Below are 18,609 nucleotides of genomic sequence, written 5' to 3'. Positions count from 1 at the left end.
ACAAAGACATGGATCTTCAGGCATTCAACGATTCTATGACTCGTGCATTATGTACAATAGAATTATCAGTCTCCTTTGGAGATGGAAGAGACGTAACGATGGTGGATGTGTCATTTCCTGGTGGTCCTTTGTATAAATGACTAAAACGGCACCATGTGGAGACCTTTCTTCGCAGCGCTTGATCTAGTTCCTTTGACTGTCCACCTAAAGATAAAGAGTTTGGATCCTTAGCAGCTTTATGTATACTACTGCCTTTGCCACACATGTTTTGGTCCTTTCATCAAACTAACGGTTGATATAATACATAAATCAATACAAACCTAAAAAAAGAAATCTCAAATAACTTTTTTATTTCAAACACAGCTCAAATCTACATATCATTATCAATCGAGTCAAAGATTAACAACAAACATAGATCTTTAAAAAAGATCTTAAAAAAACTTGATAAAAAATAAAATAAAAATAATAAATTCAAACTTGAAATTTCTTAAATTGAAAAAATATTTAATGACCTTTAGCATATTCTTCAACATGTGCTTCTGTCCACTTAGAGACCATGTCGTCGTTGTGTGTCAACGTCTATAGATTACTTTTGTTCATCTTTTTCATTTAAAGAAGTGGATAGAATGCATGCAAGGAGAAAACAATGTATTTCATTTTTTTACTTAGGTTTTATGTAGTAACCATTCATTGGTTAAACCTAACATTTATGCTCCTATTTACCTATTGTTCCTTTTGAAAATCGAAAATGGATGCTCTAACCTTGCTTTATAAACCAGAAATGAGGATAGTTGGATAACTGGTGATCTTGAACGGTGGCTTTGTTCTCCTTTATAGTAGCGCGGGATGAACTTGCATGGTTAACACTCCAACACCTAAGTCAGTTCGAGATTCAAGATGAGTATAATGAAAGTGTTGATCAGAGATTCTACCTTACTCTTAGCATATGAGCTGCTTTTATAATTTAGTTCAAGTAAAGTGGATTTGAGATGGATCGGGCCATGGTCAATTGGGCCTTTGGTCGATCCAAAACAGTTTCCCCCAAGACTTTTGGGGGAAGCCTTAAGTATTATTGAACGACCTCCATGTCTTGATCCGGTGCAGAATGTAATTGAATCGCTTGGGATCAAATTTGAAAAAGTAATGGGGAACAGACACATTTAATGCAGTCTCATCATCAAAACGCTTCATCATCCTTTTTGGCACATGTATTGACATAACTTGTTCGGGTATGACGCAATTTATAAAGTACTTGAGTGCACTCGAGTTAGCGTGGATCCATGAATGGAAATACAGTCGTTGATCTTGTCATTTATTTCCCTAGTTGGTCATCATCTTTCACCTGTTGTTGCATAAAACAGAGTGAGTAGAGTATTTGGAAATGTTTGCAACCTTCTACCTTTCAAGCTTACAGTTACTTTATAAAAAAGTGTCTTCACTCCTTCTTTTCTTAGAGTATCATTAGAAGTGATTTGTTGCTTCACTTAGAGCTTTCGCCTTTTTTCATTCCTCCTGCTTCATCAATATCCCCTCATCAGGTACCTTTCTAACTCAAGCTTTTTCTTTCGCATTTCCTGTTTTCTAGTCAGGATGAGTGATAATACTTTCGACTTAGTGAATGATTCTGAAGTTAAAACTGCATCTGCTTCTGCAATGGGGACATTTCCCGATTTTACATTTCCCTCTCTTAGTAGTGATGACATATGACCAGAAATCATAATTGTATTTGACAATTTTGGGTCAGAAAGAATATCTTGGAATTCTTTAGAGGAAGAAACTTTTTCTTCTGAGTCATTAGATGCCCTAATATTGAATGTTAGGGGAGGAATAACTTTCTCTGAGGTCCCTATGCCCCCTTGTGTATTTTTGGAGAAGGAGGTGAGAGCCAACTTGAAAAGGAGAGAACATGCTAGAGAATTCATTCAGCTTCGGCATAGACAGATGGCTGTGAGCCTAGCGACGCTGATCCGTGACTCGCCTCTTTCACAACAACAGCAACATATGATGCATATCATTCAAGTCAATGTAACACCAACAAAAATGTTTATGGCCCCTCTTCTGACCGTAAATAACATGCATTGGCAACACAATAGTAGTCCCCTCATCTGAACTACTATCTGTCATACCCTAATTTTTACCCCTAAGATACCACCTTGATATTTCTCATCAATTATTCATTGACATTCATTTGCATGTGATTTTGTTGATGTTTTTGCACAAGAGGTTATTTTCTATGCTAAGTTTCAAGCACAGCTCAAAGCATGGGTATGATTGGCTTGAATCAGCGATTAGGGTTTCTTGGCCAAGGCTTGGTGCTAATTAAGACACTGCATTTGACCACAAAGGATAGATCATTGTTTCTTGTGTTGCAAATTATGACCAACGTTTTCTCAGCAAAATTTTAAGCTATGATTTTGGTGTATGTGGAAGCGTGTATTTTGCATATAAAATTTGAAGATCATTCATCAGGGTTTTGGAGAGATTGAAGTAGATTTCTCCACATGATTCATGGCATGTATCTCAATCAAGACTAGGTTTTTTCCCAATGTTCATTAGTCAACTAGGTTTGTTTTTCCTTGTGTGCCCAAGATTAGGTCTTTTTGTGTGTTTGAAATAGAAGACAAGGCATGGTATTATTGGTTTTGACCTAATTTGATTTCAAGATGGGTTTATTGCTCACATTTCAATGGAAGAAGTTTAGAGATGATACACATTCTCTTGATCAAGACATTTCAACTTATTTACCATCAAACAGGATTTATCATCAAGGTTTCCATCTTCCATTCAAGAGTTTTTATTCAAGTAATGCATTTGTGGTGAAGTCACGTGATTTTCAAGGAAAATTCAAGTTTAAATTTCAAACTTTTGCACATGAATAGAAAGTTGGAGATTTAGAGATTTTTAAAGGAGAATTTGTCAAAGAACTTTACAAATGGCCAAAGATTTGTTCATCATCCAATTTCTCAAGACTTGCAAAAATGTTATGGTTAAGCAAAGATTTATAAATTTAATTTTCTATTTAATCCTCCAATGGAAAGAGTTATGACAAGAATTGCAAGTTTCTTTTCCATTTTACAAGTTCAAATTACACAAGAAAAATACATTCCAATTCTACCTAAAGTGCTAATTCCTAAAGGCTTAAACCAAAAGCTACCAAATCCATTCAAGGTCACATGCCAAGATGCATGAATCAAAATTCTATTTCCATGATCATTTCTTCATCATCTTGGCTCGGATTGTCTTTTGTTGCTCAAGCTTTAGCTAAGTCCATCCAACTATCTCCATGAAACAAGACCTTGAATCAAGGAAAGAAACAAGAGTGAATCAAATGAGTTATTTTTTAAAACCAACAAATAAGAAAATAAAACCATGAGAAAAATTGCATGAATTAATTGCACATAATATCAAGCATTTCTTCACATGACATCAATGCAACAGACATGGCACTTACAACAATTACATGCCCATTAAGTTGTTTAGGTAGTCATAATTCATATAAAAAAACAGAAGGAACATCAAATTTCCAAAAGAAAACCATAAGCCATTACATGATATCAATCCCAACACAACATCAACATCATTCACAATTTGGCAGTAATAACAACATCTCCAATGGAGGCTTGCTTTAAAATAAGAAATGTTACCCAAATAAGCAATCACAAGGACACATTGCTTGTCGTTAAAATATTATTTCTCATGAAAAAGTGAATTATTTTTACACAAAAAAAAATATTTTTCTTTTAAAATAAATAAAATAATATAAATTTGTGGGGACAATTTTAGATTGCTTATTTATAATCACCATTGGAGTAGAATTGATAACAATTGCTTATGAATTGCTTAAATGAAATGTGGCAATTTGGATCCACAAAATATGACACAAGCAAATGATGTTCTTCCATTGGAGATGCTCTAGTCTCACAACTAAGAGCATCTTCAATTGTGCAACCCATTTTTGGGTTTTTTGTGGGACCCATTTAGCCACATCATCTTGAAGCAACTCACTCAATTTTCATTCCAATGGTGCAACTGTAAAGAACCCATATTAGGTCCCACATCATTATTTTATATATTAATATTTTATTCAAATTAAATTTTATTTGATTTAAAAAATAATTTAAAATTAAAATTAATATAAAATAAATAAAATTAAAATTAAACATAAAATTTAAAATGCTAATTAAAATTAATCTCAAATACATGACATATAATTAAAAATAATAAAAATAAATAACATAACAGAATTACTCAAATTTAATTTTCATCATTCTCATGTCCAAAACTTTCCCAAATATGTTCGACTAGATCTCCTTGAAGTTGGCGATGAACTTGTTTTTCACGAAGACTTGCTCTTCTTTGTAGTCTTTTTGCAAGATTCGGATGAGGACCGTTAAATGTTTATGTTGTTGAGTACGTGTCATCTACATTATCATAAGAGTAATCAAAATCACCTTCATATGTGTGTCGTTCGTCTTCAACAATCATGTTGTACAATATGATGCAAGCATATATGGTATGCTTGAGGGTTTCCATATGCCAGGCACGCGCTGGGCCACGTATAATTGCAAATCGAGATTGGAGCACTCCAAATGCCCACTCCACATTATTTCTAGCTGATTCTTGATGTTGAGCAAATAGTTTTCTCTTTTCTCCCTACGGCATTGAAATGATCTTGACAAATGTAGCCCACTCAAGATATATACCATCCGCTAAATAATATCCCATATAATATGGTGTTCCATTGATTGTATAGTTCATAGTGGGAGCATGTCCTTCCAAAATATCGTTAAACACATTGGATTGGTTTAGCACATTAATGTCATTGTATGAACCTGCAATACCAAAAAATGCATGTCAAATCCATAAATCTTGTGATGCCACTGCTTCAAGCATGATTATGGGCTTACCATGATCACATCCACAAAATTGTCCTTTCCATGCAACAGGATAATTTTTCAATTCCCTGAGCATACAATCAATGGAACCCAACATTCCTGAAAAGCCACGTGACTCTCCCATTTGTAAAAGATGTTCAACATCTGTGTTTTTAGGCTTTCTCAAATACTCTTCCCCAAATACAACATTCACACCCTAGACAAATCTTTCTAAGCACTCAACTGAAGTGTTTTCACCGATTCGAACATATTCGTCTACACTGTCAGCGGCAGACTCATATGACAACATACGAATAGCAGATGTGCATTTCTGCAATGGTGAAAGACCCATTTTACTAGTTGCATCGGCCCTCATTTGGAAATATTCATCATGATTTCCAAGGGCGGCTACAATTCGAAGAAACACATGCCTATGCATTCTGAACCTTCTTCGAAATTGAACATATGTGTATACTGGATTTTCAAAGAAGTAGTCATTGAATAAACGATTGTGCCGTGCTTCACGACTTTGATCTATCATTGTTCTTCTCTTTGGCCTAAAGGAACTCCCAGATTGATGTTCCTTCTCGAGCATTGACTTTAGTAGTTCTTCATCAGTGTTGTCCATAAATTCTTCTTCAATTAAGTCCCAAAAGAGATCATCTGAACTGTCTGAATCCATTAAAGTGAGTGAAGAATGAAATAAGAATGAGAGAAGAATGAAAGAAGAATGAGAAGAGTGGTCATATATATAGTGATATATGAATAACGACTAGTTTGAATAACGGCTAGTTTTATTAACGGCTAATTTGAATAACAACATAATATTTATTACAAATTAAATTGAACTTTTCATCATGACTAAAGTCCATATTTTTTGTTCAACTTATTACAATATTTTTCATGAATATCTCGTTGACTATCATTCATCATAGAAGTGTCTTTCGAGAGTAATTGAATTGCCTTAAACTCCATCTCGTCCTCCTTACATTGAGTTAGTCTTTCCATGCATGCTACTTTTTTATTCCATGTATCTTGCACAACATTTGAAGGTGATTCAGATGCATTTGCCTCCGCCTTGCCCTTCCTTTTTGTCGCCTTTTGTCCCATTGGACGCTTTAGTGGAGATGTTGAGTTATATTCATAACTTAAAGGTGTATCAAGGTTAGGCGATGATGAGTATGCTCCACTAGATGAAGTCTTTGCTCTTTTGGAAGAATTCTCATTTGATGCTCCCATCCATTTAGGTTCATCTTTTAACAATTGTCATGCATACTCAAGATTGAATGGTGCACCTTCATCTTGAGCATAAAAAGCATGTGCATTAGCCATTATATCTTTCTCTGAGGTGCCGCTTTTCTATCCATGAACAACTAGTTTGTAACACCCAACAAATTTTTGAATCGGACCATTTATTTGATGCCATCGAGATTTTAATTGACCAGACTGCCTCTCTCTTGAGTGTCCATGATAGTAGTTGTAATTAGCAGCAATTCTTATCCAAAATCTTTCAGCTTTTTGATCAACTCCTACAACAGGATCCTTTGAAACATTTAGCCATGATTGAATAAGAAGTGTATCTTCATCCCTTGTAAATAGCTCTCGAGATTTTTTTTGAATCGATGACATTTCTTTATCTTCAAGTGCAATATTTTCAATACCAACTTGAGTTGAAAATTCTGACACTTGGCATTCGGACATAGAACCAATCGGTGTTTCATGTTCATGACGAAGAGCGAATTTGGTGATGACTGATATAAAGCAGGATTTGTTGTCGATGACAAAAATTGGAAATTTTGAGAGTCACCATGTTAATGATTTTGCATGAAATGCAAGAAGGCTTGTTGATAATTGTATTGATTGGATCCATTTCAAATAAACTAGTGTTATTTTGAAACAAAAAGAGAAGAGATGAAATTGTGATAGGAATGTTTTGATAACTTTTCTAAATGATCACATTTTATAACAAAAAGAATTTATAAAGCTTAAAAAAATGTATTACTATATTAATTTCTTGTACAACGGTCATAATTTTTAATGATCATATAGTTGAAATTCGAACTTAAGCATTAAATATGAAGCTATCATAATATGTTTATTCCATAGAGTAATTTAGAAATGCTAACAACACTCTCTTTTCAGCACTCTCTCCAACATTCACTTTCTTATTGGTTGAAACATGTGTGGGTCCTACCACTTCATGTGGGATCCATTTATAAAGTGAGAGACTGACACATGTTTCAACAAATAAGAAAGCGAGTATTAGAGAGAATGTTGAAAAGAGAGTGTTGCTAGCACTCTTCTACACAAACAAAAAGCATAATGAAATATTAATACAAAACAAAATTAAATGATACAATAAATATTATATTTTATTGAAGGACTCCTTCAATTTGAATCCCTTACTCAACTTTTAGACTTTTCAATGGCCATGCTGTCAAACTCATGTGAAAAATCTCCTGTTTGAGGTGGTCTAAGATCCATCAACATAATTCAAAAAAAATCAAATTTTCATAAAAGGGCAAAAAATTCAAATTTTCATAAGAGGACAAAAGCAAAAAAAAAGAAAGAGAAATAGCAAGAAAATGACAAAAATACAGACTGCCACATGAAAGACAGACTGCTACCCTAGAATCTAACAACTTCCCATCCAACCCTAGAATCACTTCAACGCTACACACTATATATTCCCCTACTATTTCATTGAAAGGGGCAGTAACAACAAAGAGCAGCATTTGCAAGAGTACTCTCTAAACCCTACCAAAGTTCTTTTCCTAAACCTCTTCAGAGTTTCACACTAAAACTCTGATAGAGGTGAGCTAGACTACCCTGCACACAGAAGATCACAACAAACAACAAGTTGTAGCACAACATTACATAAGGAGTAGAAAGAAGATTTCACGATACATAATATACATCTCAGTGGGTTTCTTTACATACCTTCATTGAAGCCTCGTCGGAAGGTCACCGATAGGTAACGCTTTTAACCTCTGAATGTGATTGCTATGACTCTAAACCATGTCAGTTGTCGCTTTTGTTTGCAAGAATAGGTGAACCTTGTATAAGCTTTAGGCTATGTTTGGGAGTTTGGAGGGGAAGGGAGGGGAGGGTTTTGAAAAATAGGAGGAATTGGGTGAAAAAGATAAAAAGATTTTGGGTAGGAGGGTTTTGGAGGGTTTGAGTTTATTCATAACACCAAAAACCCCATAAAATGGGGGAACTCAAAAATTGTATTGAAGGAGGGTTTTCGAGGATTTTGAAGGGCTTACATAAATTTTCCAAATATGTTTTAGGTTGTTATACTATTTTGAAAATTAAAAATTTAGTAATGATAATAACTCTTTTATCATTCTAAACAAATTCATTTTTTCAAAAAAATGTCAAATATTTTCCTACATTTTTTAAAAATTTTGTTTTTGGAAGCTTTCCCCTCCCCTCCCCTCCAACTCCCAAACATAGCCTTAGTGATATTTTAATTTGCGCACACATTTTTTACGTTGCAAATCTATGCTCTATTTTCTTTGGTCTTGCTCTGTATTTGCTTAATTTTGGAGTTGGTTTCGTGTTAGTGGTGAGGGATTTCAAGTCCGTTTTGGCCGTGGATCGTTGAGGTTTTGGTTTCGGAACTTGAGGTTCCGATCCGACGGTTTCGTCGTGATTTGAGAAACTCTGAGGGCATATTTGAAACGAGCGTGGAATTTAAGGGGAGTCTACTTTAGAACTTTTGGTTTTTGATGAGGTTAGCCGCTGGTATAAGAGGTGGCGCCGCCGCCATGGCCGGTTCGCCACCGTCTTCGCCGATGAGGCGCGGTGCTTCTGATAAGGTAAGTTGCAGAGCAACTTTGAGGATAAGAGAGAGACTACGGTTCATGAGAGATACTAGTCTTTTAATTAAGCTTTAAACGGGTTTATTGGCAATTAATTGAAATAGAATATAATAAATCTCTTTATCCCCATATATTTTTATTTTTTATTTTATTTAATTCTTTTATTTTGTTTTTTAATGGCCTATTCTTTATTCCCATATTTAATTCTTTTTTAAAATAATTTATTTTATGAGTTTAAAGGTAATACACTAACCGTGTAAATTAACTTTGCATATACAACCAATCAAAATCCTTACACTTATCATGTTATATTAGTTTTTTAAATTAAAATTGTGTTTTAATTAGATACATGTTTGTAATTGATTGACAGTGTAAAAATATTTTACACTATCGGTGCATATCTCTTTTTGTCTTACTTTATTTAGTTTTTATAATTAAACTTTAAAAAAATGATAAATAAAAAAACTAACTCAAGAGTAGACGTCTCATTATCTCCCCATTCCTTTTTTATTATGAAAAAAATATATACATTTTACACTGGTAACCAATCACGACTATGTTAAGTATAAAATCATATTGTTATTTTTTTAACTAATCACGATTATGTTAAGTATCAAGTTATATTGTTATTTTTTTAAAAAGTTATGTGACACAGCTTATTGATGAACTCTAATAATTTGAATGACACTATGAGGTCACTATCTTTAACCTCTTTTATTATTTCATTAAATACTAATTATATCCTGAGGTTAAAGGTAGTGCACTAACAATATAAAATAATTTTATACTGTCAATCAATTGGAATTCACCAATCAGTCATGTCACATAACTTTTTTAAAAATAACACATTGATTTGGCACTTAATCGTGATTGATTGATAGTCTAAAATTATTTTAGACCTTTCTGTGTATATTCTTTTTTCTCTTATATCTTTTGGTCACCTACTTACTATTAATTTCATTTAATATAAAAAAACAAAAACAAATGTAGAGAAAATTTAGGGAAAGGGCGGACATCTCATATCTCTCTCCCATTTTCTTTTCTTTTTTTTAATTAAATAAATGTGTTAATTGGTTTTTTCTTTCGTTGAATATAATATAGTAATAAGAAAATAATTTAGAGAGATATTATGGGGAGGCAGGAGGCTCCCACGTTACTTCTCCCTATTTATTTCAGGTTTGTTTAATTGTGAAAAAAAATTAATATCTAGTTTTAAAAAAATATCAAAAAAAATTGTTTTTCAGAAAATTTACCAAAGTGTCTAGGTTTGGCAGTACACCCTGAGGTATACGCCAAACCAAATGGCGCATTGATACAAAAGTTTGGTGAATGAGCCCTATGAAATTGCCAAATGTGGAAGCCACGTTAGGTTAGCCATATCAAATGGCGCCTATGTGGGCTTCCTATTTTTTATTTTATTTTTATTTTTTTATAAATAATAATTGGGGACCCACTTGGATTACCGGAATCAGCTATGGAAACAACGGTTGAAATAAATAAAGTCGGAAGTAAACATTTTTTATTAATTTGAACGGAAAGATACAACGGGAACAACAACTGATAAACGGAAACTTAAAAAACCCCTAGTGTCTGTCATCACCATAACGCCCTTCCGTTCCGCATCTAGGTGAATGTGTATCACGTCGAGGACGTGTATTGCCGCCGCGAACCCTAGCGCCACCCCTTCCCCTTCCCCTTTGTGGTTGTTGTTGCGTCTGTGTAGATGGCCCTGGAATTGTGTTGTCCCAGATGTCACTGTCAAGAAATTCGTCAAGGCCATCATAATGTCCCAGAAGCCGACAGTTGTAAAGTCGGTTACCCCAGCCCTCAAATGTGCTAAATGGCGGGGGTAGTAGGTTGAGATACGAATTCCGGTTGTTAGCACTCAGTGGCACTTGAACTACCTTGATAAAATCCAAATTGATTGGTTGGTGTCGCAAAGCCAAACGGGGTACGGTGGTGAGATGATTGTGATATTAATGGGTCGCGGGGGTCATATTCATCAGGTGGATCATCGTTGAGACTTAGTGGGATTCTTGATGAACCAGCCTCGTTGTGTTGGCTGAATAACCTTGAGGAGCCTGCCTCTTGGTAGTTGGAGGGGTGTCTAAGGCTTTGGCGAGGTGGTTGACTACAAGGTAAAAAAAAATGGTTGGGAATGGGTCTGATATGGGTTGTCATCTTGGTGTTGGTTGTCATGTTGATAGAGTGGTTGGGACTGAGTTTGGAACGGATTTAACTGTTGGTAGTTTTGTTGTTCGGAGTGGTATTGTTGTTGTTGTGTGTATTGTTTTTGTTATGTGTATTGTTGTTGTTGTTGTGTGTATTGTGGTTGTTGTTGTGTGTATTGTTGTTGTTGATGTTGTTGTTGTTGTGGGATGATATAATTTTGACGGCGGTGGTAACAGTTATGTACCAACTCATGTATTGTGGTGATGGTTTTATTTCATGATCACTTACAGGGAAGTCGAAGACTTATTGGGCACGATCTTTCCACATCTGTTGCCATTCGGGAGCGAAATCCTTCCAATTTTGGACATTCCAGTGATGTTTGACTCGTTTAAGGTGCCATTCTCCCAAATCAGTTGGAGGATCATGGATACCTTGATGCGTCCCGAATTGGAGTTTCACCCGGTCACTTTGATGCATCTCGATGATGTTGTACCGAATGATGGCCGTCTTTGCAGTTCAAATAGCGGCATCTTCAACTCTAGGTTCATTATCGCATTCCAAATATGGTTTCCATATAAACTGCGTGTATAAAACTTATAAATTATTTCGGTCATATGTTAAAAAAAGGGATTGATAAAAGAGGAAAGGATTAGAGATTATACATCCTCCTGTCGTAAGTGATCCAGAAGCTGGCGGTACATCATGATATTTGACCTCGGATTCTTTGTGTAGTCCATCCCTTTTATGCAAATCTAAAATGCAAAATATGATTAAAATACTTACTTTGTTGCGTAGGGGAACGTCCAGTGGGTTTTGTTTTCGGGGGCCAGTATAGGCATTCTCCACCACCCCACATTTGGACCAAGAGAGCGCATCCATAGAACGTGCAAGAATCCCTCTTAGCATTCTTACAAAGGGATTGATACAACATAGCCAGGACAGCAGACACCCAGCTATATTGATCCACTCTATTAATGTCCATAAGCAAACGTAAATACATAAAGTTTACCGTGTTACCGGTACTGTCTGGAAATAACACATTTTCAAAAAGCAACATAACACGTTTTCAAAAAGCAACATCAGGTAACATCTTGTTTTCATTAGTATTCTCTCTTCAGACGAATTTTCGTCCAAATGAAACCTACTATAATATAGCTTTAGGGCCTTTAGGTTGACACCCTGGCCCCTAGAACCTACATCACCTTCTATCAGATCGATGTCCAATGCTTGCTCGCAAAGGGCATTGGCTTGTTGTACAGCCCCATTAACGGCCTTACCTGCTATCGGAAGGCCCAACAACGTGTACACATCTTCCAGGGTTATTGTGCATATCCCATTTGGAAGATGGAACGTGTGAGTCTCTGGCTTCCATCGTTCTAACAAGTCCAGCACAAATTTTAGATGAATGCTTGTTTCTGTGATGTTGATGATGTGTCCGAAACCAGCCCTTTGTAAATATGGTATTATAAATTCATCAGGAGCGACGACAGCGTGACTTCGGGTACGGAATCGAGCAACGTCCTTAAAAAGTTAACACAAGATTAATATGCAGTTATAATAAAATAGAATGATAAGCATAACTACAAAACTTACATATGTTTCGATGTTTTCCTTCGTCCCTCGGTGCTTGTTTCCCATTGTTAAGAGAGACATACTTGGTATTTACATATTGAAAATAATTAAGAAGCAAGATGAAACGAAATTTGGAGACTGGAAATTTGATGAGAAAGATGAGGAGAGATTGCAAGTATATATAATGAGAAAGATGAAACGGTAACACGCTGCATGCTGCACATGTCACAACATGTAGTAGTGTTAGGTATTGCTTGTGTAGACTAGGGTGGCATGCATGCAATATAGGTGCATGCCACCCTAGACTATCCTACACCTATATTGCATGCATGCCACCCTAGTCTACACAAGCAACACCTAACATTACTACATGTTGTGATATGTCCAGCATGCAGCATGTTACTGTTTCATCTTTCTCATTATATATACTTGCAATCTCTCCTTATCTTTCTCATCAAATTTGCAGTCTCCAAATTTCATTTCATCTTGCTTCTTAATTATTTTCAGTCTGTAAATACCAAGTATGTCTCTTTTAACAATGGGAAACAAGCACCGAGGATGAAGAAAACATCGAAACATGTGTAAGTTTTTTAGTCATGCTTATCATTCTATTTTATTTTAACTGCATATTAATCTTGTGTTAATTTTTTCAGGATGTTGCCCAATTCCGTACCCGTAGTCACGCTGTCGTCGCTCCTGATGAATTTATAATACCATATTTACAAAGGGCTGGTTTCAGACACATCATCAGCATCACAGAAACAAGCATTGCTCTAAAATTTGTGATGGCCTTGTTAGAACGATGGAGGCCAGAGACTCACACGTTCCATCTTCCAACCGAGAAATGCACAATAACCTTGGAAGATGTGTACATGTTGTTGGGCCTTCCGATAGTAGGTAAGGCTGTTAATGGGGCTGTACTACAAGCCAATGCCCTTTGCAAACAAGCATTGGGCATCAATCTGATAGAAGGTGTTGTAGGTTCTAGGGGCCAGGGTGTCAACCTAAAAGCCCTAAAGCTATATTATAGTATGTTTCATTTGGACGAAAATTCGTTTGAAGAGAGAATACTAATGAAAACAAGGTGCTACCTGGTGTTGCTTTTTTGGTAACGTGTTATTTCCAGACAGTGCTGACAATACAGTAAATTTTATGTATTTACGTTTGCTTATGGGCATTAATAGAGTGGGCCAATATAGCTGGGGGCCTGCTGTCCTGGCTATGTTGTATCAATCCCTTTGTAAGAATGCTAAGATGGATTCTTGCACGTTCTATGGATGTGCTCTCTTAGTTCAAATGTGGGGTGGTGGAGAATGCCTATACTGGCCCCCGAAAACAAAACCCAGTGGACGTCCCCCTACGCAACAAATTAAGTATTTTAATCATATTTTAATTCAAATAAAATCTTTAAGATTTACTTCAACTAACAAATATATGTATATATATATACTGCATTTTAGATTTTGCGTAAAAGGGATGGACTACACAAAGAATCCGAGGTCAAATATCACGATGTACCACCAGCTTCTGGATCACTTACGACCGAAGGATGTATAATCTCTAATCCTTTCCTCTTTTATCAATCCTTTATTTTAGCATATGACCGAAATAATTTATAAGTTTTATACATGCAGTTTATATGGAGACCATGTTTGGAATGCGATCATGGACCTAGAGTTGAAGATGTCGATGTTTGGACAACAAAGACAACCATCATTCGGTACAACATCGTCGAGATGCATCAAAGTGACCGAGTGAAACTCTAGTTCGGGATGCATCAAGGTATCCCTGATCCTCCAACTAATTTGGGAGAATGACACCTTAAACGAGTCAACCATCAATGGAATGTCCAAAATTGGAAGGATTTCGCTCCCGAATGGCGCCAAGTATGGAAAGATCGTGCCCAATATGTTTTCGACTTCCCTGTAAGTATTCATGAAATGAAACCATCACCACAATACATGAGTTGGTACAGAACTGTTACCACCCCGGATTTATTTTTGGCTGACCCATTCTACTTAATAGACCCCCACCGTCAAAATTATATCATCCCACAACAATAACCTCAACAACAACAATACACACAACAACAACAACAACAACAACAACAATACACACAACAACAACAATAGACACAACAACAACAACAACAACAATAATACACACAACAACAACAACAATACCCCCAATACCATTACCACTCCGAACAACAAAACTACCAACAGTTGAACCCGTTCCAAACTCAGTCTCAACCACTCTATCAACATGACAACCAATACCAAGATGATAACCCATATCAGATCCATTCCCAACCACTTTTTCAACCTCGTAGTCAACCACCTCGCCAAAGCCTTAGACACCCCTCCCAATACCAAGAGGCATGCTCCTCAAGGTCATTCAGCCAACACAACGAGGTTGGTTTATCAAGAATCCCGATGATGGTCCACCTGATGAGTATGACCCCCGCGACCCATTAATATCACAATCATCTCACCACCGTACCCTATTTGGCTTTGCGACACCAACCAATCAATTTGGCTTTTATCAAGGTAGTTCAAGTGCCACTGAGTGCTACCAACCGGAATTCGTATCTCAAACTACTCCCCCTCCACCATTTAGCACATTTGAGGGCTTGGGTAACCGACTTTACAACAGCCGGCTTCTCGGACATTATGGTGGCCTTGACGAATTCCTTGACAGTAACATCCGGGACAACACAATTCCATGGCCATCTACAGAGACGCAACAAGAACCACAAAGGGAAAGGGGTAGGGTTGGCCCTAGGGTTCGCGGCGGTAATACACGTCCTCGACGTGATACACGTGCACCTAGATGCGGAACGGGAGGGCGTTATGGTGATGACAGACACTAGGGTTTTTTAAGTTTCCGTTTATCAGTTGTTGTTTTCGTTGTATCTTTCAGTTCAAATCAATAAAAATATTTACTTCCGGCTTTATTTATTTCAATCGTTGTTTCAATTGCTGATTCTGGTAGTCCAAATGGGTCCCCAATTATTATTTATAAAAAAAAAGGGAAGCCCACATAGGCGCCATTTGATATGGCTAACCTAATGTGGCTTCCACATTTGCGCAATTTCATATGGCTCATTCACCAAACTTTTGTACCAATACGCCATTTGGTTTGTCGCATACCTCATGGTGTAGTGCCAAACCTAGACACTTTGGTAAATTTTCTGAAAAACTGGTTTTTTTGGTATTTTTTTTAAACCTAAATATTTAAATTTTTTGTCACACTTTAGTAAATTTTCAGAAAAAATGGTTTTTTTGGTTATTTTTTAAACCTATATAATTAGTTTTTTTTAATTGTTACTAGTTTAGTTGTTTTTTATTTTATTTTATTCTTTTTTTTTAAGTAAAAACTATATTAGAGAGAAATTTGGTTGGGAGGCGTGCCATTATTTCTCTCCCCATTATTATTATTATTATTATTATTATTATTATTATTATTATTATTATTATTATTATTATTATTATTATTATTATTATTATTATTATTATAAATTCATCATATTTTTTTGTTTTTTATGTGTTTTTTTTTTAGTAATTCAAATTAGGATTTAGTCTTAGCTTTTGGACTTTAGTTCTTTTGGGCCTATCTCTTTTCTAATTGCAAACCCATCATTTAATTCCATATCCCTTTCTATTTCTATTTCATTTTAATTCTTTCTAATTTTATCAAATTAATTTATTAAATATTTGTTTAATTATTTAATTTTATAATTAAAATTAATTAGTTTGAATAATCTATCGAATTAATTTTTAAATCGATTAATTTTGATGATTAAATTCAATTAGCTTATCCACGCCACCTTCTGCGGGCTTGTGTGTTTATTGCTTACCATTATCTCCATTTGAACAAATGTACCCCCACTCCCATGAAGTGTAAATAATTTTATCGCTTTCCTTTTGTTTGTTTACTTTCTTAGTTCCTCGAACTTCGATTGCTCTAACTTTTTCATTCCACGAGGGAATACTTAGGCGCAATACGCGATGTCTTGGCGAGCACAATAATAGAAACCTAAAACCATTTATTTTCTTTTTTCTCGTAAGAAGTATAAGAATGCAAACATCACACAAACATCCATTCATAACCTAATTAAATGGGTCCCGTTGAATACAACGGATGTGAAGGGTGCTAATACCGTTCCACGCATAACCGACTTCCGAACCCGCTCTTGGTAGCGACGACCATCTTATCCATTTCTTTTATTTCGTGGGTTTTATTTGAAATTTTTCCTTTCCATTTGCCATCAATAAAGATCGGTGGCGACTCTTTTGTACCTCGAGCATGCGATGCGCTCGCGGTGTGAGATTTGGCCAACCACGATAGCTGGCGACTCTACTAGATCCTATGTGAGTCCCCCTAGTTTGGTTTGTTTTGTGTTAAACTATTTGCTTTTTTTTGTTTATTTTTATGTTTTTATGTTTTTATGTTTCTTTATTCTTGCTTTACCGCTTTTTATTCATTCATTTATGTATATATTCATTTATGGAATTGGGAATGATACTTGAGGGAAGATTTTTCACCCGAGCTTTGAAAAAAAAGAGAAAACATAAGTTAGGTGGTGAATGTGTAGTGTTAGTACCCAAGAGCACACCTTGAATGGTTAATACCAAGACCCCACTTGGAGGAGGAGGCCTTCTCATGAGATTCATCATAAAATGGCTAGCTTGTTGCAAGACAAAAATCTGATTCATCATAAAATGGCTAGCTTGTTGCAAGACAAAAATCGAATTGGTCAATGACTTTAAGGACCTTTAGAACCCGTTCGATCAATGTGTTAGCTGGAGATTTTGAATAATGTGTATATTCTTCAAAGATGTAAGTTTCGGAGAAAGAATGGCTTTGAATGGCTATTTTTGAGAATGTTATGTATTATGAAGGTTCCTAAATCGAAGCTGAATCGAGACAGATAGTCTTCAAAGCCTTGAGTAGTCTTCGAAATACAAAGGTTGTTGAGACTTAAGGTATTTTAATACATTCTCACGAAAGATACATTGTCACGAATCGAATAAGGTTTGAGCGGGAAGGTTTGAAATTTGAAAAGTTTCGTTTGAATCAAGGAGGACAGGTGGAGCCCCAGGGATTCAAAGCGCATGCATACAGACAACGTGGCGTTTCGTTAGTGTAGGACCGTTAGGGTCGAATTAGTATAAATAAGGGTCTTAGTAGTAGGATCCAGGGTGTTCATTTTATACAAATTACTCACAAATCACTCAAGTATCAAGTGTTAGAGAAAGAGTTTTCGCTGAGAAATGTATGTGTAACACCAACACCTTATATATGTTTGTCTTTCTATTATAAGATCGAAGTATCTTTAATTTCCTTTACTTTCTTGTCAAGCCTTTTCATATTCGTAGTTTAATTTCCTTTACATTCTCGTCGAAATTTATTTATGATTAATGTCTAACCAATTTATGTTTCGTTGCATTTTTACTTAGTTTTAGTTCGTAGTTATTCATAGATTTATACCATCAAATCATAAAAGAAACTAAAACCAAGAGAGTATGAAACAAGTCATCCTAAAAGACAACTTTTTGACACATGTCCTAGGATTAATCTAGTCGATCCTGCAAGTAACCAAAGTATATTCATAGTTTGGAGGACTAGCGGTTGTTTACCGGAAATCACCGTAAACACTATGGTGGTTATGTATTGATTCCCAAGGAGCACACCTAGTATGATTAATACAAAGAACCCCTTTAGAGGAGGTCTGTTCGTGAAATTTGTCATAAGATGGTTCGCTGTCTCATGATAAAACTTTAATTATGGTCTATGACTCTAGGAGCCCTTATATCTAAAACCTCTAGAGTTAACCTTGTGAGTGGGCTTCGTGGGTAAACAATATGTAAAACTATCCCGTTATAAGATACTTGTCCAATTAATTTGTTCTGTTATCATCTCGTACATTTTCTTATGCATAACATCATGCCATCATGAAAAATGTTTTTACAAACATATATGTTTGCTTCATGGATTATATTTACTTGAAGTCGTTTGCATGACAGAGAAAGTAAAGATGAATCCAAACTAGAGGAAAACTCTAAAGTTCATAGCCAATTTGCCCGACTTGAAGAAGCTTGCAAGAAAATGATCAAATCGCCTCCGGACAGCTTTAGAAGGAAAATATGGGAAGATATTGG

The 18,609-nt window shown here is 35.7% G+C and overlaps 1 protein-coding gene and 1 pseudogene across 1 annotated transcript; both read right to left on the bottom strand.

Moving 5' to 3' along the window:
* Positions 1-4,398: 4,398 nt before the first annotated feature.
* LOC131597364 (uncharacterized) lies at positions 4,399-5,556 on the bottom strand (annotated as a pseudogene).
* A 179-nt stretch (positions 5,557-5,735) lies between these two features.
* Positions 5,736-6,113, bottom strand: LOC131597357 (uncharacterized). The gene has a single exon (XM_058870064.1). The coding sequence runs from the start codon at positions 6,111-6,113 to the stop codon at positions 5,736-5,738; it is 378 nt and encodes a 125-aa protein (XP_058726047.1).
* Between the last annotated feature and the right edge of the window lie 12,496 nt (positions 6,114-18,609).

Source organism: Vicia villosa, linkage group LG1 (genome assembly GCF_029867415.1).
Source record: "Vicia villosa cultivar HV-30 ecotype Madison, WI linkage group LG1, Vvil1.0, whole genome shotgun sequence".
In the NCBI taxonomy this organism is placed as follows: Eukaryota; Viridiplantae; Streptophyta; class Magnoliopsida; order Fabales; family Fabaceae; genus Vicia; species Vicia villosa.
The sequence above is the reverse complement of the archived record's forward strand: the minus strand, read 5'-3'. Positions and strand labels throughout refer to the sequence as shown.

Bases quoted from the DNA above. Each gene is read 5' to 3' on its own strand.
- LOC131597357 (XM_058870064.1), bottom strand. From the start codon at position 6,113: ATGGGAGCATCAAATGAGAATTCTTCCAAAAGAGCAAAGACTTCATCT.